Raw genomic sequence first — 24,123 nt, 5'->3', positions numbered from 1 at the left:
TTGCAGGAGAGGTAGACAGGGCCTCATGGATTGACGTGCGGAGGCAGAACATGCCACATGCTGGGCCAGGGGCCGAGCAGAGGGAGAGCTCACATCGAACAGAACCATGGCCTTGGGATACCAGCTCCAGGGGTAGAGTTACCAGAAGTGGAGAGCGAGCTGTTCCGCCCTGGTTGACCCTGACCCGATCCCAGGCAAAGACCCCCGGGGTTTCTTGTAGCCACCAGGCCAGGGGGCTTCTGCTGAGAAGGACGGGGAGTGTTTTATAGAGAAACTAAGCTTACATTTCAAGGAACGGCATCCTTCTGCTCAGAAGGACAATGTGGGCTTGTAAGAGGCTGGCGGAGATGTCTGCATTTCCTCCTTTTCTCGGAGTCTCCCCGGCAGCTCCGAGAAGCCTCCTGGGGAGACAGAATCTGTGTAGAGACAGCTGTCTCCTCTGGCCTCTCTTTTCGCCTGTGGCCTCCCTGAGCATTTGCTGGTGGGGACATGGCCCCTCGGTCTCGCTGGGGAGTGGGGACGGTGGCTGGTTGAAGCAGAGGAGTGTGGTCACTTGGTCCTGGGCCTCCCAGACACTGCCGGCCCCCTACCCCCCCATTGACCTTGTCTTTCCCCCGCCTCTGGTTTGGGGTCCTCTTCATCTCTGCTTCCATCTGCATCCTCACCCGGCTACCGTGGGGGAACTCCTCACAGAAATGGGTCAAAGCTTTTGCTGTGGAGCTGAGCCCAGCCTAGCTGGGGAGGGACAGATGAATGGTCCCCCAATGGGTGCAGCCCCAGCTCTTTGGGGGCAGATTCAGATCAGTCTGCTTGTCTTTCACATCTTCAGGATGTGGAAGCATCCTGGTGGGAGGTGGTCTCAGTCACAAACCAGGGACCCTCAGACGCCCTTGAACTGTATCATTCTACTCAAGACTCCTCACTCCTCTGGACTTGATGTGATTTTCCATGGAGATATTTCACGTGTAAGTCAGCCTGTTCAGAATTTCCGGGAAGGCCTGGAGAGGAATGAGGTGTCTATCTTCTCTGCTCCTTTGTCCCCTGCAGTCCCCATTGCCCCAGACAGGCCCTGGAACCAGCTGTTCTCACCAGCCATGTGGGCGCCGCCTGGCCGGCGGACGGGACGCGGCAACAGGAATGTGCCTTTTCCTCCTTCACACCGAGCCCTGGGCACCACTCTGCTCTGCCCTCCCCAGCCACCTCCCATCCTGAGCTTTGCAAGAGAGGCTTGTGTATCCCGGGCCCGCTGTTGCGTTGTTGTTCATCTTTCCTTCTTCCTCAGTCCACGTGGTGGGAGCCGGGCCTGTGAGCTCCTGGTCTAGAAGGGTCTTGGCTTTACATACGAACCCACGAGGATGGAAGAACCAGGCCACGAGCACTGTGCCGTAGACAGGGCTCCTCCTGCTGGCACTCTGGAGTTTTTCTTCTGGGATCCTGGGGAGAAAGGTTCAGAGGTTCCCCTGTTCCTGGCGTCACTTGCCGTGGGTAACCTGTGGCATCTTTCATCAGGCATTTTAACCCGCGGCTGCCTTTCTGCTGAGGATGTCTGATGAGATCCTGCGAGAAAGTGAGGCTGGCGGAGGGGGCACTTTAATCCCCTGGACCGGAATCTTGTCACACCCCTGCATCAGGCACCCACTGACCCGTGTAAGCTCAGGGCAGACCTGGCCTCTTCGACCTGGGGACCCCGCCAATGGGCAACAGATCCTGCTTGTGTGGTTGGGCTCAACCCAGGGTCCAAGGCAGGAAGGAGGCAGGTTTCCGGTGGAGGGTGAAGGCATGTGCGGTTCCATCTGGTTTTGTAAAGGACAGTCTTCCAGAAGGGTTCTGCCCTTGGCAGACATTTAGTTTTGGCAAAGTAGAGACTTTGTCACCAGCCAGCTGATGGTATCTCATTGAGACCTAATTGATTGGTTCATTTGGGTAATACGGTTATTCAGGAGAACAGAGGGCAGCAGGTGTAGGCAGTCCTGTCCCAGACTAAATGAATGGAGATCACACCTTCAAACCAGTTCAGAAGGGGAGTGTTAGGGGCACCCAGGAGTTCTGTCAAAGTATGGAGGACTGGGCCCCACTTCAGTAACTGGAGTTACTAAGAGCAGGAGAGCTCAGAACCAGTTCAAGAGCTAGTCTGTTGGGCCTGCGCTGGCTCTGTCACTTCTCTTGGCTACCCTGGAGCCTAAGACTGTCCCAGTTTGGGCACTGAGAGATCAGTGTCCCAGGAAACCCAGGACAGTTGGTCACCCTACCTCTCCAAGCATTGGTTTCTTTCTGCATAAAGTGACGGAGTCGGACAAAAGGTGTCTGTAATTTTTAAACGCAACTCCCCTCCCTTCCTTGTCCAATAATTGACCCTCCAAAGCCCTTTCTGCTCATGACCCTAGGATGACTCTTCCCCATGGGTCATTTACAAGTGTGATGTTAGGCAGACCTTTGTCCCTGGCTGACAAGATGAGTCTGTATCTCCTGGGGCCTGGGGAGAACTGGGGGCCTTCTCCAAAGTGGATGTTGCACTCGGGGAGCATCCTGGGTTCCCTCGGAAATGGCAGCAAAGACAGCAAACACAGCAGTGCCGGAACTAGCTACTTTTAGTTTCCCGTTGTGTTGGCAACCAGGGACATCCATGCACCTGGGCAGCTTCAACAAGCAAGCCACACCTCGTGTCCAGGTCAAGGCCAAGCCAGTCTGTGTCTCTGCGCACCCTCAGAGGGGTGTTCCCGAAGCCCCCTGGCTGCCCTTTAAGAGCTCTGGAGTGGTTTGTGGCTGGAGCAACCCAGGCATCACGGGGCAGAAGCACATCTTCTGTGAACAAGAGAGGGGCTTTGCACAGGGTAACTGCCAGTGGGCTTTCCCCCACATCTAAGACCTGGGGACTCTGTGGATTCCAGGGCGGGGGTGAGGGGCTTTCTCCTAGAGCCGCCTCGGTGCTCTGGAGATAACAGGTCAGATGCCCACATAGCAGACTGAGTCTCACACAGCTGAGGCCCGGCGATGGCCTTTCTGTTTCCCAGGCCACCGACCATTGGGGTTTGCTAGGTGTTGGTCCTACCATTTAGTTCTGGAACCAGAAACAGACCACCATCGGACTTCCATCCTGGGTTGGTTTTCTAAGTTTTGGGTCCTTTGCCCCTTTGGGCTTCTCAGCTGTGGGCCAAGCGGGCCAAACATGCAGGCGGCCTTGAGGCTCACAGAGCCTGGCACTTGCCAAGAATACTTGTACATTGGCAGCCCACTCCAGTACGCTTGCCTGGAAAATCCCATGGACGGGGAGCCTGGCAGGCTGCAGGTCGCAAAGAGTTGGACACGACTGAGCGACTTCACTTTCACTTTCTTTCTCTCCTTTGCCCACTTTGTTATGTTTGGATATCTGGCTTAGGGTTCAGCACCCAGTCACCCCCGATTTTAGGCTCTGCAGGGGCCTGTGGAGGGAGTTTCCCTGACAAGCAGAGCGCGAGCCCCCCTTCCTTGGGGGTGCTCACTCCCAAGGCGGGGGTGTCCTCGGAGGGGCCCCGTCCAGGGAACCCGGGTCCCAGCCTTGCCTTCTGTCTTCCAGGCAGGCCTGGCCTCCCCGGAGAACTCGGAGCAGCTCATCATTGCCCTGGAGCCCGAGGCAGCCTCCATCTACTGCCGGAAGCTGCGGCTGCACCAGATGACTGATCTGAGCAGCAAGGCCGCAGTCAACGGGTACAGCTCCAGTGACACAGTAGGAGCTGGGTTTGCACAGGGTACCTGCTCTCTCTCTCCCCTCCCTGCCGTCCCCCTCCGGCCCCCTGCATGTGTCTCTGCCTCGGAGTTTGCAAAGGCACTCAGTGCCGTCAGGAGACCTCAAGATGCTTCTGGAGGAGGCTGGACTTAAGTGTCTCTGAGCTCAGCAACCCTCCCCCCAACCTGGCCCCTCCAAGGACCCTGTAAACTCAGCAGTGGTTCCCCTAGTTCATCACCCACCCAAGTGCCTAAGGGGAGGACCCTTCTCTCCAAGAACGTGAGAGCAGTCCAAGAGTGGCTCTTGGCCATGCATTTTACTTAGGCTTTTAAAGCTTTCCTATTAACTGATTCTTCATCTAATTCCACTGGCCTGTTATTAATGCCTCCATTAAGACTGTTGATTTATCGCTGACTCATTCATTGGGGCCGCTTTGATGCGCTCATTGTGAATCTTAACTATAAACCTGAGAGTAGTGATGAAAAGGGCGGACTTGCCCTGAGGGGTTGATGCTCATTTAGGGAGGAGCACCGCCCAGGGAGATCCAGGATGGGCGTTTTAAGGGCCTTTTTCTCTCCAATACTGGGTTGGCCAAAAAGTCTGTGACAATTTATGAAAAAACCTGATACCAAGTTGCTCACAAGCTTGCTCCTCAGAACTGCTTTCCCCTGCAATGCAGGGCTCTGTAGATCTGTTCAGGGCCATGGAGTCTGCAGAAACCTTGGGTCAGTCAGAGCCACGTGGGTGAACACGGGTGCTTAGGAGCTGTGAGGGGTGGCACTGTGCACCCCAGCTCTGAGCTCTCTGCCCAAGTGAGGACTTCAAGAGCACCCCCCATCACTCCAGCCCATCTCCATCCTGCCCCGGAAGGCCCAGGTCCTGGAGGAGGAGAGGGATGACATGAGTGAGGACTGTCACCCGTTGGTCCCAAGTTTTCCCTGTTGTTCAGCTTGAAGCCTGTTTCTGCACTGCCTGGGGTGCTGGGCCCCAGGCTCAGCCTTGGCGGGTGCACATTCCTGCCCAGACAGGGCTCTCTTCCTCTTTACTAGGTGACTCTGGCCCAGCGGCCACTGCTCTGCATTTTTAACCTAGGATGGAGGAGTCTGGGAACCTGAGCCATGAGACAGTGGCAAGAAGCTCACTTGTCACCAGGCTGCTGCCCCCTCAGCCTGCCAGGGCCATGTGTTTGCCGCCTGGATCTGATTCACCCAGAATGAACGGAAACAGGCTTCCCTTCAAGTCTCGGGGCTCGATTTGCCTTTTTCTCACAAGGCTAGCCTCACTGCTAACTAAACCCAATGCATTCACGTTTTAAATATTCAGGATCGTTGTTTTAATTGGAAAAAAGAGGAATGTCTTACTGGACTCTCTATTTCATATACTGATTCTTACTCAGTTGTTCATAGATAGCAGCTCATGCCACAATTAGCTGATTCAACACAGCTCTCCTTGACACTTCTTAAGTACAACATTCACATATGAGGGAACTGTTAGAATGTTTGCCTTTCCCAAGAGCTCAAGAGTTTTTGTATCTCTTTCTTTTAACGTATCCTATCATGCCCACACTGCCCCACGTCTGTGCCTTGTGGAATTTGCTGTTGTTTTCTGTGCTCAGAGGGGTGTCTTTGGTTTTTGAAATCCTCATGTTGTTGGCCACCACCCCTCAGAGGGTCGGTGAGGCAGGGGTTCCATCTTAACCCCGCTTTTTGGTGAGAACCTCCCTTCCAGAAGGACAGAGTGCTGTGTGGCCTGGCAGAGTGCTTAATCAGGGTACCCAGGACGGCATCAGTAGCCTGAGCACCACCCCCCTGCCATTCTCTGCCCTCTGATGCCCCTCCCTGATGGATGCCCAGTGGCCACCACTGAGGAGACCAGAGCTGGCACTCTGTCCCCAGCACCGCAGAGTTTTCTGTTGGTATTATTTGACTCCAAAAAGACTTAAGGACGTTAGTAAAGGCTCCATTTTTCACAACCTTGGGCATATGTGCCTGAAAAACAGGATTTTTTGAGAGCTCAGAAGGTATTTTATTAGCCTCACTTGGCCGTTTTTTACACATGCCATTTTCTTAGCCACCTAGACTGTTTTAGAAAGTCAGTACCCACTGCAAAGTGTTCAATGTAAGTTCATCTGGAGCTGGGAATAGGGGAGACACCCTGAGTTCGGGGACCCCTCCCAGGCCTGCCGGAGCCCTTTAATCAGGGATGACCTGAGGAACTTAAGGCTGGCCCGATGCTGATTTTTGCCATTCTAATCCCCAGAGGAGATGTTCTTTTGTGAACATTGTGCTCCTTGCTGAAGGAGGCTGGAGGGTCAAGGGTCCTTTATTGGATAACAAGCAGCAGATGGATTTGTAGGGCTGAGGGACTAAAAATGTGAGTGGTGGATTAGAGCCTTTGTCTGTAAAACCAGGATTGCTCTAAGCTGTTCACGGTAGGGGTCGTTTGTTGGGTTCCCTGTCTCATACTAGGTGCTTTGCTTTCCTCATCACCTACTGTGTGCCTGTTGTCACAGTGGGTCCTGACAACAAATCCGAGGGCCAGTCCCTGCTCAGCCTGCGTGGAACTTGAGTCAAGCAGTATCGTCCCATTTTATGGATGAGGAAACTGAAGGCAGAGAGGTTAAGTGATTTGCCCCAATTCCCATCGTGCCTGTGCTCTGGTGCTTCCCAGACTCCCTCCCACAGCATCTTTCCCTCCTTTTAACATTCGTATTCGGCTTTTACAGACTTCACTCTAAATTGTTAAGTCTCAAAGGCAGGGGGTCGGCGGTCTGAGGCTTCATTTCAGGCTGCAAGACAGAGTCGTGGGAACGGCAAGTCCCTTGACCTCCCTGACCTGGATTCCTCGTCTGAACACAGGACGCCGATTTGGGCCCTGTCCATCTCACGGGGCTGTCGGGAGCCAGCGGGAGATGAAATACCCGTGCCAGGCATCACAGCCACGAAGTACCCCAGCCAGCTTAGGTTGTCCCGCCTCGTGCAGGGAAAAGGCGGCGCCGGCTTAGCTCGGTTCGGCCGCGCCACCTTGTGGCGGAAGAACATATCGACTTCAACGGGGTCTGGAAAGGGCTCCTGGCCGGTTTATCCCAGATCCAGTTAGGAAAACATACCCCGCATTCCATGTATCAGACCAAGTGCCTTGATGTGAAATTATTTAACCAAGCGCACTGCAGGCCATTTGGCAGACAGCTTCCTCCCTAGGGCAGCAGAGCCAGGAAACTGACCTATTTTATTTCTATTCCCCTGAAACTGTTCCTGGAGGAAGGGAATCTCAACCACAGTGAGCTTTTCAGCAGGGCATTGGCTATCTCCAGGCAGATGAATAGATGGAGGCTGGTGGCAATAGCTCCTTGTTGTGGAAGAGCTGGCTTTGTCATCCCCCATGTTGTATTTATGTAATCATTCTGATCAAGATCACCGAATGTTCTCTTCCCAAACCTCCCATGCTCTTTCATCTCCACTGACTTCAGGGACTGTGGCTCTTTCATGCTTTCTCACCCGTTGTTATTTTCTTTGTGTTGGCCATTAGCTAAGGAACACATACGACGTAATCGGCAGAGTCGGACTTTTTTGGTGGAGAATGTCATAGGAGAAATCTGGTCCGAGCTGGAGGAAGGTAGTGTCCTTGAATGTCGTTTGCCCCTGCTGGATTTTGTGTGTGTGTGTGTGTTGCAAAAAATGCATTCCTATTTGTTCCTTTTACACTTTTGGAAAATGTTCCAAATCAGTTGGTCTTACAGACCTGCTTGCCCAGGGAGAGCTCTTTTTGGAGCTGTAATTTTGCACGTTCTAAAACCATATAGGCTCTTCAGAAGAAAAATAGGAGCTGGAACTCACCAGCTCCAGAGTAAGCCTTGTGTTAAACAGCAGGTCATTCGATGGTGCTCTTACCTTGGCAGAAGTTGGCGACTTGTATGTGCCAGGTATGCACTGTCGTGTGACATGAATGCTTTAGTCTTAAAGATTCATTATTCTGTGTTCACAGTCCATGCTAACCAGCACTTCTGGGCAGACATTATCTCATTCTCTTTAGTCATGAATCACTCGCTGTGCTGCTAATAAGCAAAACCATTGTATTAATGGGTGTTGATGGAGCTTAGCTGGGTACACCGTCATCACCTGCCAGATTGTTCCAAGACACAGTGGACAAGTGGTCTGTATAAAGGATGGCTGTTTTGTATCAGGTGACAAGTATGTGGTGGTGGACAGTGGCGGTGGCACCGTAGACCTGACAGTCCATCAGATACGGCTACCAGAGGGACATCTGAAAGAACTGTACAAAGCAACAGGTGAGCCTGAGAAAATGAGGGAAATGGCTAATTTTCTCATACCTGAGCTGTTTTGCTCATTTCTGATTTCTCTCAGCATCTCATTCAATGCCATGAGCATGTGGGATTATGAGCAGTATGGATATGTGAGACCAGAGAGCAAAATGCCATTAAATGGCCTTTAAACACAAACCGCCATAACTTGGGTCCGGGCCTAAAGTGAGCCTGTTTCAGATCCTGGCCATGATCATCACCTGTGATCTGGTGCTGTGGCTAAGCTTTCCAGGGAGGTCGCGGGATGAGACCAGCAAAACCAAAGAACGTGCTCGTCCTCTTAATGGGCATGGGAAGGATGAGTAATTAGTAGATCACAGGGACTTGGTGAGGTCTGCTGGCTTTCCAGATGCTGTCCTTAGATTTCTTGGACAGGAATGCCATGATGCTTCTAATTAGCTAAATGCACTGATTTTATTTAAAATGTAAATAATTTTAAACTGATTGCTGACGATGATTTCTATAGGAAAGTTTTCCCATGTGGAATAAGAAGAACCTAAGGGTTTTAAAGAATAAGTAGTAAAAACACACAGCTGCGGTCTGCGGGCTAAGTGGGCCTATGTTTGAGCTACTGTCTTTGGCAAAACCCAGGGTAGGCTGCTTCTCAGACTTCAGATTCTGTTTCTGTTTTTAACAGAGTGGTCTCCCATTTTGTTCTTGACCCAGGTGGACCCTATGGATCTTTAGGAGTAGACTATGAATTCGAAAAGCTTCTGTGTAAAATATTTGGAGAGGATTTTATTGAGCAATTTAAAATCAAGCGTCCTGCAGCCTGGGTTGACTTAATGATTGCATTTGAGTCTCGAAAAAGAGCGGCTGCCCCGGACCGAACTAACCCACTGAACATCACCCTGCCCTTCTCCTTCATTGACTACTACAAGAAGTTCCGGGGACACAGCGTGGAGCACGCCTTGAGGAAGAGCAAGTGAGTCGGGCTCTCATTTGGCTCAGGACAGGGGTAGAACATGTTGATGGGAGGGAGGAAGGGGGTGTGGACTCTGATTTCACACACTTGCTGTGTGACCTTGGGCAAGTGACTCAACTTTTCTGGTCCTTAGTTTTTTCATCTGGAACATGGGCATAATTCCACTTAGCTCAAAGGATTGCTGTGAGGGTGAAATGAATTCATATACGCTTAGCACAATGCCTGGGACCTAGAAAGTGCTATTCATGTGTTAGCTATGATTATGCACTAAAAAGTTAAGCTTTACAAAAGCAGGGAAGTTTGGCTCCTGCTTTGTCCCCAGTGTCCACAACAGAACCTGAGGCATAGGTGGTAGGTACTCAGTAAATATTTGTTGAATGAATTATCACCCTGTCTTTTGCATGAGACTTTGGCTTTCACTGTATCAGGAGAGGGTTGGCCAGAGCCCAAAGTAAAAAGAAATGGAAGAGGTTGTGCCTTAGCTTTTAAGCTCCTAAGGGTCTAGATCCTGGTGGTTTAGGGTATTACTATGGGGTGTTTGGACTTTCAGACCCCCTTGCCCCCTTAGACGTGACAGTTGTTCTGCCAGGGCCCGTGACTTGGGTATCCTTTCTACACTCTCACTCTCTCTCTCCCTGCCCCACAGTGTGGATTTTGTCAAGTGGTCCTCACAGGGGATGCTGAGGATGAGTCCAGATGCCATGAATGCCCTTTTTAAGCCGACTATCGACAGCATCATTGAGCATCTCCGTAAGTGATCAGCCAGGGCTTGGCCACTCCGTGGGGCAGGGCCAAGAATGGGGACTGGCGTTTCCAGCATCACCCACCAGTATATGTGAAATCGGGATGGCAGGGGATCCAGAGTTTGGCACCATGGGTCAGGGCCCCAGCAGGAGTGGGCAGGGCCTGGGCATGTACGAGGGCAGCTGCTGGGCCACAGGTACTGCAGAGCAGCCCAGAGCCCCTCCTCACCTGGGCTTTTTGTTTGGCTTCAAAAGTCAGGGAGCTGGGACCTCTAAAGCAATATTCTGATCGAGTGACAGGCCTTAGTGAATGGATGATCCTTGGTTTATCAGAATAAATTAGAAACCATAACCTCTGCTGGGAAGGAGGAATGGTTGTGTAAACCAAAGAAAGGTCTATCCCCCGCAGCAGCCCCCCAACACACACACCAGGGCCCTCACCTGGGGACACAGTAGACTCACCAGGGCCTCTTCCAGTATCCAGGGCCTCCACTTCCCACTCCGTACCTAGCCAATCATAACCCCCAGGGGTGGGGTGGGAATTTGATGAAAACCAAAGAATAATATTTCTAACAGCCTGCCTTGACTCACTTCAGAGAACCGCAGGTTTGGAGAGGGCGATGGGGTATTCACTTACATCTAACAAAGAACTACTTAAACTGATCACCATCTTGCTGTGAAAATGGGTTTCTACTTAGCAGTAGCTTGAGTCTTTATTCCTGCGCATACTGATGTACAGACCTCCTTTCTTTAAAAATAATATATATATATTTATTTTTGGCTGTGCTGGGTCTTGTTGCTGCCTGAAGGCCCTTCTCTGGTTGCAGCGAGTAGGGGCTACTCTCCAGCTGCAGCGCGCATGCAGATTTCTCAGGCCGTGGCTTCTCTTGTTACCAAGCACAACCTCTAGAGTGTGCGGGCAGCTCTAGAGTGTTCAGGCTTTAGTAGTTGTGGCACGTGGGCTTAGTTGCCCTGCGGTAGGTGGAATCTTCCTGGACCAGGGATCGAACTGGTGTCCGCTGCATTGCAAGGCGGATTCTTAACCACTAGACCACCAGGGAAGCCCATCAAACCTCCTTTCCTTAAAGGACTAGCTCTGCAAAAGTATTCTGTTTGAGTTCAGACCAAAAGTGTCTTCCATTTGGTCCATTCCCCACATCCTCAGGCCACCCAGTCCCCCTTGGCTTTTGGTGACAGGTCGCTTGTCCCTCCCTCTTCCCTTTCAGGGGACCTGTTTCAGAAGCCGGAGGTGTCCACGGTCAAGTTCCTCTTCCTGGTGGGCGGCTTCGCCGAGGCGCCCCTCCTGCAGCAGGCGGTGCAGGCTGCCTTCGGCGACAAGTGCCGCGTCATTATCCCCCAGGACGTGGGCCTCACCATCCTCAAGGGTGCCGTCCTCTTTGGGCTGGACCCCGCGGTCATCAAGGTGCGCCGGTCCCCGCTCACCTACGGGGTGGGCGTGCTGAACCGCTACGTGGAGGGCAAGCACCCGCCCGAGAAGCTGCTGGTGAAGGACGGCACCCGCTGGTGCACCGACGTCTTCGACAAGTTCATCTCCGCCGACCAGTCCGTGGCCCTGGGCGAGCTGGTGAAGCGCAGCTACACCCCGGCGAAGCCCTCCCAGCTGGTCATCGTCATCAACATCTACAGCTCCGAGCTGGACGACGTGAGCTTCATCACCGACCCCGGGGTGAAGAAGTGCGGCACGCTGCGCCTGGATCTCACCGGGGCCAGCAGTACCAACGTGCCCGCCCGCAGGGAGATCCAGACCCTCATGCAGTTCGGGGACACCGAGATCAAGGCCACGGCCGTTGATATAGCCACTTCCAAGAGTGTCAAGGTTGGGATCGACTTCTTAAATTACTAACCGACCCTCCCCGCCGCCTGTCCCCGCCGTGGACTCGGCTCACCCGCATCTGCTGACCTCAACCCTGACTGTTCTTTCCCTGCCCTTGACCCTTGCCATCACCCATCTGAATTCCAGCGGGGAAGATGAGAACAGCCAGGGCTAGACATAATTAGGGGATGTTTCTGAGGGCACACTGGAGTCAGAAATACTGTCGGCAGTGAAGATGGAGGTTGGGGAATTGGAAGTTTGAGCATCCTAGAAGCGCAGCTAGTGTTCACAGGTGAAAGTGGTGGAACGCCCGCCTGACAAGGGAATCAGTACATTTCTGTAGCAGTGATTGGGCTGGGGTTGAAAGAGATCTCCCTTCCGTAAACTTAGGATGCCCTATCGCAACCTTTCCAGATTTTAAATATGATCTTTGAGCCAAGAGGAGACTCTTCATCTCTCTGAGACTTTTCTTTTTACATATTTTGGATAGCAGTCCATATAAAATGCCATCCATCTGCAGTTAATTCCTTTTCATCATCATGTGATTGGAAGTGGTGACTCAGTGGGAGCTTGGAGGGTTTTTTTAGCTGGTGGGAGAAGCCTGCCTACACTGGGCACTATTTTAGGTTCTCATAATTTAACTTCCAAATAGGTTCAGTGGAGAATAACTGCAGCTTCAGCTAATCCGCTAGGATTTGTGAGTGGGAGCGCTGACACCTCAGATTTTCAACAGGTGAAAATTTGCTTCGAGGGAAATGGATATCAAGCTACTGACATATCCCAGGTTATTTATATGCTGGGAAAGAACTCCCCAAAGGCCAAATCCTGATTTCTGAATTCATAAGTAATTCAAGTTAACCTTGGTAGGATTCTGTGTGAGAAATGAAGTCACAGGTTGCCTTGTTCACATCACCAAGCCTGGGTGTGAACATGGGAACAGGCTTTGGAGCGGCCTCTCTCCTCAACTAGCACACACATTTTCAACTAATTCCCTCCTCCCGGCTCGCCCTCATCTCCCTAAGAGTTTTTTGGCCATTTAATTCCACATTTTGGAAAGATTACATTAGTGATACACAGGCAGAGAATCTGTTCTACGAAATGTTTCGTTAAAATCTTCCGTTTCTAAACTTGAACTGAAGATTCTACCTACAGGCATTCAGAGATCCATACTGAAGGAATGAAGCTGTTTTGTTTTTTTGTTTTTCCAAAGCAGATCTGTGGATCTCCCATGCAAGAACCGCCTGGGGGCTTCTTAAAAACAGGTTCTTGGATCCTCTCCCTTTTATGAACTTGAGAGGGAATACGAATCTGCATTGTTTAGTAAATGCCAGAGGGGACTGTGGCTGAATTGGAATCTGAAAATTCCCAACTAGGTTTTTTGAAAGCTGTGGCACAGACTGCAGCCTCAGGTTAGGTTCCTTGAGGGAGAGGATCTACAAGTGAAGGGCCAGGAGCCCACCCCTTGCCCTCTGGGGAGTGGGGCTGGAGCTCCACCTGGCTTGGGGATGGCAGGGCCTGGGAGGAAAGAGATTGGAAGAAGGGCAGCCGAAGAATGGGGCAGATGAACCAACTGGTGTGTGTGCCTGCTCCCCATCCTTCTCCACTTGCAAAGCCAGTCTTCCACTTTCAGGAGCCAACTGCAGGAAAATAATCCAGAACCTGACTCACAGCCCTTCTGATCTGTTCAAAGCTGTCTTTTCCACCTGCTGGAGTTCAGTCAGTTTTAAATCACTGAAGGCATGCATAATAAAAGAGGGGAACATGGTTGAGCCACTAACTTTGAACACAAGTCGGATTCACAAACCCATTATCACAGCCCATTATCATATGCAGATTTTAAATAGCATTTCCAATTTCATTTTAACGCGTCTCCTTTTTCACATCGCTTGCTGCAGAATTCCCTACTAGAATGTGAAACACGAACACAGCAAAGAACTGGAGAATGCTAGTCACATCCTTAGGAGCCGGGTTTCGCATCCAGGCACAAAGGTGTGCGCGCTAGGGTCCTCTTGCTGCCTGCTCTGCTTCAAAAGCTTAATGTTCTGGGTCATTCTTTGGTGTTGCCAGCCATACTCTACAAACAAGACTTTTCAATTGAGTTATAATATAATTTTATGTACATATAATATTAGAAAATTGTACAGAATCTTGATTTCTACAACGTGCTTTTCTTGTTAAAAAAGAAAAAAGGGGAAAATGCTCATTGAATTTTGTTGATGACATTGCTGCCTTTAATTTTCCATGGCTTCATTTCTTGACTGTGCTTCATTTGTACTGATGCTAAGCTATGGACTGTGTGTGTAGACTCAACAATAGACAGAGGTGCCTAGGGTCAGAGTCCTCTAAGAAATAGACCAGATGGGTCGACAGCTTCACCAGAGCTTGCTACACATGCACATCCTTCCCAAAGGTTCACAGTTTATATTTAAAGAAGCATAATAATGTATTGATTCTCCTGTCCTGTCTTTGAGAGCTGAACCGTCTGGCTCTGTAAACCTCAGGACCGTGCAGAGAAACCGCCAAAAAATGTGCCCCGTAGGGTTGTCAGCCTCTCCTCTTGGGGCAACGCGATCACTCCGAGGGCAGAATGGTGATGTTTTCAGGACACCAGAATCAAAGGAAGGAGTCGGGTAGTACACAGATTCAGCCTTCCTACTGGACTAAGTGTGAGTAATAGAGTCACGTCCTTTTTGTGGCTAATCTAAGGCCTTTCCCGCCTTCTGTTAAGGATGTCTCCTTGTCCACTATTTCTCTTCAAGGAAACGGTTGAAATTTGCAATGTTGGCAAAAAGATAATGGAGAGGGGGTGATGATTTTACTGGATTTTCTTCTGTCCCCAGTGATGCAGTCCTAATAATCACACTTAGAATCCTCAAATCCATCCCTCCCCTCTCCTCCCCCCACCCCCAGAAATATTCTAGAGTAAAAGCACCGGATAGGTACAATCGGGGCACGTTTTCTAATCTTAGAAAGTTTGTAAAAGGCCTGTTGTCTTGATCCATTATTCAGTTGTCCCTGGCATATTATCTGAGGTTCAAGTTTCTTAGAAGACCTGTCAAAGGATCTCCTTTGTACACAGAAGGCATTAATAAATGTTGAATGACAGACAAGTTATAGACAGACACGATAGGAAAAAGGAGACATACAAGTGCTTTTGCAGATGGATGGCTAAGATGAGTCCAGATTACAGAGCCTGCCCTACCCTTAGAATGTTATTTAGATCAAGTTTAGCTTTTAGAGTCCAGGTCTGGTTAATTGCCAGGGTGGCAAAGAATCGCATGCACCAATATAAACAGGAGTCAAAATGCATTATTAGTCAAAGATCGAATCACACATGGTAGAGATGAAATAGCTGTGATTAAACTGCATATTTATGCTGGGAAACGGCTTAAGTGGATGACTAGTATAAAGTTGTTGGCCATAACATCACATCTCTCATCTGCTTGGAATATGGAACTGTATTCTAAAATATCAGCCATTGGGGTCTGTTCACTAAAGGATAAATTAAAACTTCACAGAACTTTGCAGCAGTTCACAATTTGATTGTATCTGCAAACTCTTCTTCACAGATGTCTAATAAAGCAAAACTCTGGATCTCATATGGCCTGGACTTTTTTTTTTCCCACTAAATTTGTAAATGGAATTATAGATACATTACTGACCTTCCCCTCTACCCCATCTCTGGTGGAAATTGATTTTCAGGTCCTTTCTTAGGTGTTACAAGCTTTTTTAACTTTCACTCCAATCAGACGGGCTTTCCTGATGGCTCAGTGAGTAAAGAATCTGCCTGCAAAGCAGGAGACACAGGAGACATGCATTTGATCCCTGGGTCGGGAAGATCCTCTGGAGGAGGAAACAGCAACACACTCCAGTATTCTTGCCTGGAAAATTCCATGGGCAGAGGTCTGTTGTCTTGACCTGTTAGTCAGTTGTCCCTGGCATATTATCTGAGGTTCAAGTTTTTGAGAAGAACTGTCAAAGGATTTCCTTTGTACACAGCAGGCATTAATAAATGTTGAATGACAGACAAGTTAGGAATCCCATAGATGGTGGGCTACAGTCCATGGGGTCCCTCAGAGTTGGATACAACTGAGCGACTAAACACATACACCAATAAGACTTGGCTCCTCTGTTTACTGGAAACCAAGCCTTCATCAACATCCATTGGCCCCCTTTCTCTTGAGCCCAAAGAAAGCAGCCCCACCAGAAAGAAGGCAGAAAAGCCACCGTGACCACTCACAACTCCACTGCACCTAAATGAAAGTCATGTAAAAAGAAAAGCAAGAGGCCAAGCATGGATGACTTGGCTTGTCCTCTGGTGTCCCAGCAGGCACGCCTAGCTGGCTGCTGAATCTAGGGTTTTGTGTTACTTCCAGACTCTAAGTGTGGGTCAACCTCCATCCAGAGGTGGCTCTAAAAACTTCTGGAGAGTCAGAGGTGAGCCCTAGGACCCTGTTGTTGTTGTTCAGTCACTAAGTCGTGTCCGACTCTTTGTGACCCCACGGACTGCAGCACGCCAGGCTTCCCTGTCCTTCACCATCTCCGAGAGCTTACTCAAACTCATGTCCATTGAGTCAGTGATGCCATCCAACCATCTCATTCTCTGTCATCTCCTTCTCCTCCTGCCTTCAATCTTTCCCAGCACCACGGTATGGGTTCTTCCTTAGGGGGTAGCTCCACTGAAGTTTCATCTGAAGTTCAATGCCCCTGAGGAGGGGTGGGGAAGTCTGGGAGGTGGAGTGAAATGTGTATTGTGAAAGTAGGGCCATCAGGCCGTCGGGATGCAGTTTCCTCGTCTGTAGAGGGGACAGCTGCAACTGGCAGTCTGTTCAGGCCATGCAGTCCCTGATCCGGTCACACAGTGGGCGTCTTGCGTTCAGACCCATGTGAAAGTTCAGCTCCCATAAAATGAGGATGGTCAGAAGGAGTACGGTACTGCCTGCCCAGCATCCTTCACTGGGTGCTCGGTCCCCTTTTCACGCTTACTGTCCTGGTCCACCTGGAGATTCTCCTAGTAAGGGACACCAGGCTGCAGGTGCAGGGGTGTGAGAAGCCCAAGGGAAGCCGCCTGGACAGAGCCTCCCCGTCCCTCCCAGGCTGCTCCCCCCAACCCTGCAGAGGCCTGTTCCCACCAATCCTCTCCCCGCCAGCCCAGGCTTCCCGAGTGTCCACATAAGAAAAGCTGGCTTTGAGCCGGATTCCCTAGTGCACGCCCCCACCCAATTTCCACACCCAGAAAGGCCTCACCTGCGGGAGACCATGTACTCTGAACAGAGAACAGCTTCGGAGGCAAAATCTTGCTGGGAAAATCCCTGGATTTCACCCCAAGAGCAGACGCTGAGCGAGTCTCCTCTGACTCCCGGGGGGGGCTTCCAGTCAAGAGGCAGAAAGCTGAGGAAGGGGGAGGGGCAGGCGGGGGGTGCGACTCCGCCCCCTTTCTCCTCCCTTCGTCCCGCGGGTGGGGTGAGCGCACAAAGGCCGGGGAGCCAGGTGGTCCGGTGGAGGCCAGGCGTGGGCAGGGAGGCCTGTGGGGCTGTGACCCAGGCCGGCCGAGGTGAGGACCCTGGAGTGGGGCAAGAGTGGGGCGGCGGGGTGTCCGCGCTTTCTGATTGGTTCTCCGGCCCCATCCCAGCATTGCTCCTCCCCAGCCTCTTCCCTGCAGGCCTCCTCCAGGCAGGCCTCAGGGCGTGGTGAGCAGCCCACCATCCACCCGCGCAGATCGCTACCCTCTCCCCAACCACGCGCGCTCACTTCTGTCCCCACCGGGCTTCCCAGGTGGCTCAGCGGTGAAGAATCCGCCTACCACGCTGGAAACATGGGTTGGATCCCTGGGTCGGGAAGAGCCCCTGGAACAGGAAATGGCAACCCACTCCCATATTCTTGCCTGGGAAATCCCATGGACAGAGGAGCCTGGCAGGCTATAGTCCGTAAGCAACTAAACCACCACCAATCCTGCGCCCAGAGTTTAGACGGCCTGACCTCCTTGGACGCAGAAATCTTCAAAAAATTGCTTAACCTCTCTGTGCCTTATTTTACCATCTGTAAAATGGGGACTGAAACAGAAATTAACCCTTAGGGCAGCGGTGCGGATTTAACAAAGCTTCCCTTAGTGGCTCAGATGGTAAAGAATCTGCCTGCAGTACTGGAGACCAGGGTTCCATCCCTGGGTGGGGAAGATCCCCTGGAGAAGGAAATCGCAGGAATGCAGTTCTGTCTTCAGTCGTGTGGTAGCAAGTGAATGTCTGAACTGTTAAAATTCCCATCACTGCTGAGTGTACCGTGATGGAGACCCTCTCCTCTACCCCTGAGGCCATTTGTCTTGGCCACAAAGGCATCACTTTTGAGATGAACTGGCTGGGCAGGGTAGATGCCAGATGCAGGACCTGGCCTGTATTAAGGCAAGCACAGGCCATCCCAGAAGGAGGAAGGGGTCTGGCTCTGGAGACAGCATCCATGTAAACTGATGCTGTGTGGTATGCCACCCCGCCACCCCCGCAACCCCAGCTTGGACTCCATGCCAACTTTAGAGACTTCTGATCCTTTCCAGCCTCAGCTTACTCTAATTCTTCATTATGTCCTGCACATTGAATGTCTGGTGGCATCCTTGGCTAATGCCGGTGCTTTCTCTCTGTCCCAATTCCCTGCCAAGGGCTCTGGCACATGTGCAGTGAGTTCTCTAGGAAGGGACTTCTGATGAGGTGATTTCATTCCCTCTTCCCTTCATTAACAGAGAGCAAAATCATGGAGTTTTCCAAGACCTTCATGAGACAGATGCCGATCACACCAGGCTACAGTGGTAAGTGGTGACGGGGCTGGCAGGGGGACCATCTCTGTCTCTTCCTTGCCCCATTGTCCATGTCTGACCGGTTTAATGGACCAGTACAGGCACTTTAGCATTTACAAGACTTGTTGAAAGTGCTCCACTGTTGACGATGGCAGATCACTGGGTTCTGATAAGTGGAGAAATATAATCTAGGGAGAATTCCATGGACTGTTCCATGGGGTCGCAAAGAGTCGGACACAACTGAGCAACTTTCACTTTCACTTTCAAATCCCCCAGGACATGGCCTGGTATCCAGGAAGCACTTATCTCATGTCTCATACATGCATTTGGACCTAGGTAGACACAGATGGGTAAACTGAGGCTCTGTTCCTCTGTGTTGTGCTGTTCTCAAGCACTAGGGCTGTCCTTACGGTCCCATGTCTTCCTGTGTCCCCTGGAGGGAGGGTGGCCAATTACTCTGGTTTGTTGGGAATGGTCACAGTTTTAGCACTGAAAGTCCTGCATCCCAGGAAACCCCTCAGCCCTTGGCAAGTCAGGAGAGCTAGTCACTCTATCCTAAGGCTTCTCCTTCTCGGTCTTCTGGGCTACTGAGAATTTACTAAATCACATCACGGTGGGTGATGAACCTAGTGCTCCCCAGAAGCCCTCTGCTCTCACATACAGGTATTCTCAGGAGGGGAGATTCATGGAGAATATTCCAAGGTTGCCCATCCTCACACTACTGGTGAGGTCCTACTGGTTGGTTAAGAGAATAAGCTTTGGGTTTTAATAAACTGGGATTCCAGTCTCTTCCTGGCCATTATCTACGTGATTGTAAGCAGTTTACTTACCTCTGTATGGTAAGGAGAAGTTTCTATAAAATGGTCATATTCGTTTCCTAGGGCTATTGTGTAAAACAGCAGACATTTATTGTTTCACAGTTCTGGAGGCCAGGAGTCTGAAATGAGGTATGGGCAGGACCGCGCTCTTTGATGGCCCCTGGTGGCATCATCTTGTTTTGTGGCAGCATCTCTCTAGTCTCTGCCCCCACCTTCCCATGACTTTTCTTGTGGCCATCTGCTCAGTGTCTCTGTGTCTTTGTTTCTCAGACCTCCCTCTCCTTTCTTTTAGAAGGAAACTGGGCATTGGATTTGGGAGTCCACCCTAAATCTAAGATGATCTCATTTCTGAATCCTTAATTACATCTGCAAAGATTCAATTTCCTGATAGGTTCACCTTCACAGATTTCAGGGGGTGGGACTTGGGTAGATCTATCAATTCAACCCACTATACGGGGTAGGGATAGATTCCTCATAAGATTATGGTGAAGATTAAAGGAGCTTTGTTGTTGTTCAGTCCCTAAGTGGTGTCTGACTCTTTGCAACCCCGTGGACTGCAGTACACTAGGCTTCCCTGTCCTTCACTATCTCCTGGAGTTGGCTCAAATTCATATTCATTGAGTGGGTGGTGCTATCCAACCATCTCATCTTCTGTCGCCCCCTTCTCCTTTTGCCCTCACTCTTTCCCAGCATCAGGATGTTTTCTAAAGAGTTGGCTCTTCGAATCAGGTGGTCAAAGTATTGGAGCTTCGCCATCAGTCCTTCCAACCAATATTTAGGGTTGATTTCCTTTAAGAGTGACTGGTTTGATCTCCTTGCAGTCCAAGGGACTCTCAAGAGTTTTCTCCAGCACCCTAGCTCAAGAGCATCACTTCTTTGGCGCTCAGCTTTCTTTATAGTCCAACTCTCACATCCATACATGACTACTGGAAAAACCATAGCTTTGACTATATGGACCTTTGTCAGCAAAGTGATGTCTCTGCTTTTTATATGCTGTCTAGGTTTGTCATAGCTTTCTTTATAAAAAACCGGGTGTCAATTTGATGGCTGCAGTCACCATCCACAGTGATTTTAAAGCCCAAGAAAATAAAATCTGTCTCTAAAGGAGCTGGCATACATTTGAAATATCTTGGCCCTTAGCAAGACTCAATAAAGGTTGTTTGTATTTCTGTGTGTGTGTGTGTATGTGTGTGTACACGTGTGCATACATATATGCAATCAGGTAAAATCTATGCAGATCAAAGTGGACCCTGATGAAGAAGAACCACTGTGATAAAGTCCCTGGGTGTCTAGGGTCTCCTCCATGTTGTTAATGTATCTTTTAATTGTCTTTTAATTGTCCAGCATATCTTTTAATCTCCCAAGTTCAACTGGGAGCCTGGATAATGGATGGAAGGCTTCCAGCACTGTCAAGAACAGTCTAATAATTCGAGTCTTCCAGAGCACATTTCTTGCCAGTGCAGAGGGTGAGGGTTACTGCCTTCAACTCTGAGGCCAGCTTTTCTTACCTGGGGATAAGAGCAAAAATGTTGAGCTTCAATAATGAGACTTATATATTTATATATTTATTTGCAATTTAAAGCTAAGCTTTAACCAGTTTTTTTTTTCCATTCTTTGTTCTTTTTAAAAATGGCCTTATTATGACAGCATTATAGTACTTAGGATTCAGCATCCAGTTTAAATAAATAGTTGTGTTTTACCCATACTAATTGTAATGATTATATGTTATTTTGTGGGAAATGCTGAAAAATTGTGCTCAGGGTGGGTCTCACAGATAATGAATTTACCTTTTTGTGTAATAGGTCTCAGCTTTTAATAAGCCCGCAATTTTCTGATGGTCCGACAAGAAAGATCCCAAATTGCATTTGGAAAGTGTCAAGGAAAATAAGCTTTCTCTCTAAAAAGATGAATAATTTCAATTACTCCTCAGACGATCATTTTGGCCCATTAAATGCTTTCCCCATTTGCCATTCGGACTGACATCGGGGGCTTTGCTATCAAAGAACATTACTGTCAGCGCCTTTGTGGAAACGGGCCTTCCCTCCCCACTCCAAGGTCATTTTTTGTGGCCTTGGGAGGACCCAGCGGCAGTGGAAACAATAGCACGGCTTGTATTCATGGCCTTTGGGGAAATGCAGTGTTGTCGGCCAAGGAAGAAATGGCCAGGGCTGGGCGGAGATTCTGGGGGTTTGTGCAGGATCTGAATCTCTTGCTGAAGGTTGTGATTCCCTCCTCGACTCTTGCAGGCTTCGTGCCCTATCTGAGCTGCCAGGGCACCTCCAGCGAGGACAACATGGGCCACTGTCTGAAAATCTTCCAGGAGAACACACAGCGGTATAAAGACCGGCTGGAGGAATTCCACTGCTCTGTGGCCGCTGCCCCAAAACTGAAACCTGTCCGCTCGGAAGGGACGGTCCTGCGGACACTGCACCAGTATTACCGGCAGTACCATCCCTTGAGTCTGGGTACTGGCTTCTGAACACTGGCCCCCCTTCACGTTGGGCCCCATTGCAAGGCCTGGCTGGCTTGTTGAGCAGCCGCCGAGAGTACCGTTCCAGATCCCCAGGCATCTAGGCAAAGTGGAGAGGCTCAGTTGCTTAGAAGGAGAAGGAAACATTTCCAGGGGGAGAGGGAGACAGCTGGGGAAGAGGGTGTTGGTACTCAGCTCCCTGGGTGGTCATCACCGAGGTTCCAAGAGCAGCTGTGGTCTCAGGGTGCGTGTGTGCTAAGTCACTTCAGTCATGTCAGACTCTGCGACCCTGTGGACTGAAGCCCACCAGGCTCTTCTGTCCATGGGATTCTCCAGGCAGAAAATACTGGAGTGCATCACCACACCCTCCTCCAGGAGATCTTCCTGACCCAGGGATTGAATCCACATCTCATGTCTCCTGTATTGGCAGGCGGGTTCTCTACCACTAGCGCCACCTGGGAAGCCCCTGTGGCCTCAGTAGTTATGACTTTTTAGTTGCTTTCTCTGTGCCTGGCACCGTTATTTCATTAACCACCCATGACAGCCGTATGAAGTCGATACTATTATTTCCACTTGAGCATAGTGTCCCTTGTCTGAGGTCAGACCTGGGGTTTTAACCCAGCTCCTCCAGGTGCTAGCTGGGCAGGAAGGGCTTTTGCACTGAATAACCACCATAATAACAGTGAAGAAAACAACTGATGATATGACTGTATAATGTTAATCATCAAAACAGTGATTTATCCTAACTGGTTTTTAAGGTCCAACATCCAACAGGAAAAATAATGAACTGATTATCTTTATTATTATTACTGTATCTGGAGACTTTTCAACACGTGCTAACTCACATGTTTGCCATGCCTTAGAAATTTCCCAGCCATTATAAGAAGCACCAGCCTAAGAGTTTGGGCTTTAGCCCAGCTCTGTGACTCTTTGCTGTGTGATGTAGGGCAGGTAGCTTCCCCTCTCCGGGTACAGTTCCTTCGTCTAAGGCAGGGAAGGATGGACTAGAGTCTCCCTAGGGTGCCTTCCAACTTTGAGGTTCTGGGACTCTCTGGTCTAATTCAATTCTTACAGCAACTGGAGGAGACAGAAGCAGGCAGTTATCTTTTATCTCACAAATGTGAGATTGCCGAAGGTCAACCCGCCAGGCAGCCAGAGCTAGGTGTGATGTGCCTTTTCCTGACCTACATGCTTCTCTTGTAGGTCAGCAGCAAATGCCTGAAGCTTTTGTGTTGTTGTTGTTAGTCTGAGAAAAGAGTGGGATCCGTTTAAGAGCAATAACTTGGGAATCAGAGAAACGCGGGTCTAAATCCTGGCCCTGTCACTTCCTTGCTATGTGACCTCGGCCAAGATTCTCTTCACCTCTCTGAGGCCTCAGTGTCCTGCTCCACAAAAGTGTTGGTGGTAATAGCACCGACTTCTTAGAGTTTGTAAGATAATGAGATGAGAGAGAGAGGAGGGCCTATGTAAAGCCCCACCAAATGCAGACACACAGAATAAACCAACCCGTGGTAGCTGTCCTCATCACGCTCGGAGCCTAGGGCTATCCCCAGGGCTGATTGTTGGGCTGCTGGCTGGCTTGGGAGCACTGCCCACTGGATGGCTTCTCAAAGCCCTCACGGAAGAATGGCATCTTTTTTATAGAATGCAAGAACATAAAGAAACCTCTCCATGAGCCCCCCATCCCCGGCTGGGCGGGCTACCTGCCAAGAGCCAGGGTCACTGAATTAGGCTGCGCCACACGGTACACCGTCATGGCCAGAAACTGCTACAGGGACTTCCTGGACCTCGTGGAGCAGGCCAAACAAGCACATCTGAAACCATATGAGGAGTAAGTCTGGCTTGGGTGGTAATTGCAGAGAGCGAGAACCAGGGGAAGAGCCGATCAGGGTTTCCAGATGCCCCCAGCCCAAAGCTAGAACTGATTTTTTTGTGTGTCTGATTTGTTTTTGCAAGGCGACTATGTTTGTAATTTGCAGGACCTCCCAAGTAGGCAGCCACGTCCTGCCCTCCAGCCCCCCACTTGTGCCCAACAAGCTCCAGAAACCCTGCTTCTGGTCTTTGCTGGTTTGCAGGGAGAGGCTGGGAGTAAAAACCAACAGGGCCCCCTGTCCTGGAAGCAACCTGAGGCTCAAGGTTGCTGAGGAAAGGAGATGGTAGGACACTGCTGGTAGTGGGACGCTTGCGGCCTCAGTTTTCTCTTCTGTAAGATGGAGATGATGATCCTTGAGGGTAAATCGTCAGGATCAGAAATGAATATACCATGCTCGTATGGGACCTGCATAGGTTATACTTATTTTTATCGTTAGTAAAAGGAATAACTAAGACTTTTGTTCTTACTTTAGAATATATGGAGTTAAGTCCACACCACCTCCTCCTACTCCTCCTCCAAAAGTTTTGTTGCATGAAGGGCTGCTGCCAAAATATCCAGATTTCTCTATTCCAGGTAAGGGGGGACTTTCTTTCCTGGCCTGCTGTTTTTAATGTGGGACCAGACGTTTGCAGTAGCCCCTCTGCTTCGCTGG

At 50.1% G+C, this 24,123-nt stretch overlaps 2 protein-coding genes across 5 annotated transcripts in view; both read left to right on the top strand.

Annotated features, from left to right (window-relative positions):
- Positions 1-15,118, top strand: part of HSPA12A (heat shock protein family A (Hsp70) member 12A) — a 168,364-nt gene extending 153,246 nt beyond the window's left edge. For all 4 annotated transcript variants that reach the window (XM_065923401.1, XM_065923400.1, XM_065923399.1 and 1 more), the window contains 6 exons: positions 3,554-3,725; positions 7,232-7,318; positions 7,887-7,991; positions 8,691-8,949; positions 9,596-9,699; positions 10,919-15,118. In XM_065923401.1, coding sequence (XP_065779473.1) covers positions 3,554-3,725; positions 7,232-7,318; positions 7,887-7,991; positions 8,691-8,949; positions 9,596-9,699; positions 10,919-11,556 — 1,365 coding nt within the window. In that variant the 3' untranslated portion in view covers positions 11,557-15,118. The remainder of the gene's footprint in view (positions 1-3,553; positions 3,726-7,231; positions 7,319-7,886; positions 7,992-8,690; positions 8,950-9,595; positions 9,700-10,918) is intronic.
- A 3,149-nt stretch (positions 15,119-18,267) lies between these two features.
- SPMIP5 (sperm microtubule inner protein 5) lies at positions 18,268-23,433 on the top strand. Its single transcript, XM_065920131.1, has 3 exons — positions 18,268-18,322; positions 21,375-21,593; positions 23,243-23,433. The coding sequence occupies exons 1-3, from the start codon at positions 18,268-18,270 to the stop codon at positions 23,431-23,433; spliced, it is 465 nt and encodes a 154-aa protein (XP_065776203.1).
- The last annotated feature ends 690 nt before the right edge of the window (positions 23,434-24,123 follow it).

The sequence above is a fragment of the Muntiacus reevesi genome, chromosome 2, assembly GCF_963930625.1.
Source record: "Muntiacus reevesi chromosome 2, mMunRee1.1, whole genome shotgun sequence".
NCBI lineage: Eukaryota > Metazoa > Chordata > Mammalia > Artiodactyla > Cervidae > Muntiacus > Muntiacus reevesi.
Note: the sequence above shows the minus strand (reverse complement) of the source record. Positions and strands in the feature narration are given on the sequence as shown.

Bases quoted from the DNA above. Each gene is read 5' to 3' on its own strand.
- SPMIP5 (XM_065920131.1), top strand. From the start codon at position 18,268: ATGGAGTTTTCCAAGACCTTCATGAGACAGATGCCGATCACACCAGGC. The intron at 18,323-21,374 runs GTAAGTGGTGAC...CGACTCTTGCAG, and splicing joins GATCACACCAGGCTACAGTG to GCTTCGTGCCCTATCTGAGC. The intron at 21,594-23,242 runs GTACTGGCTTCT...TCTTTTTTATAG, and splicing joins GTACCATCCCTTGAGTCTGG to AATGCAAGAACATAAAGAAA.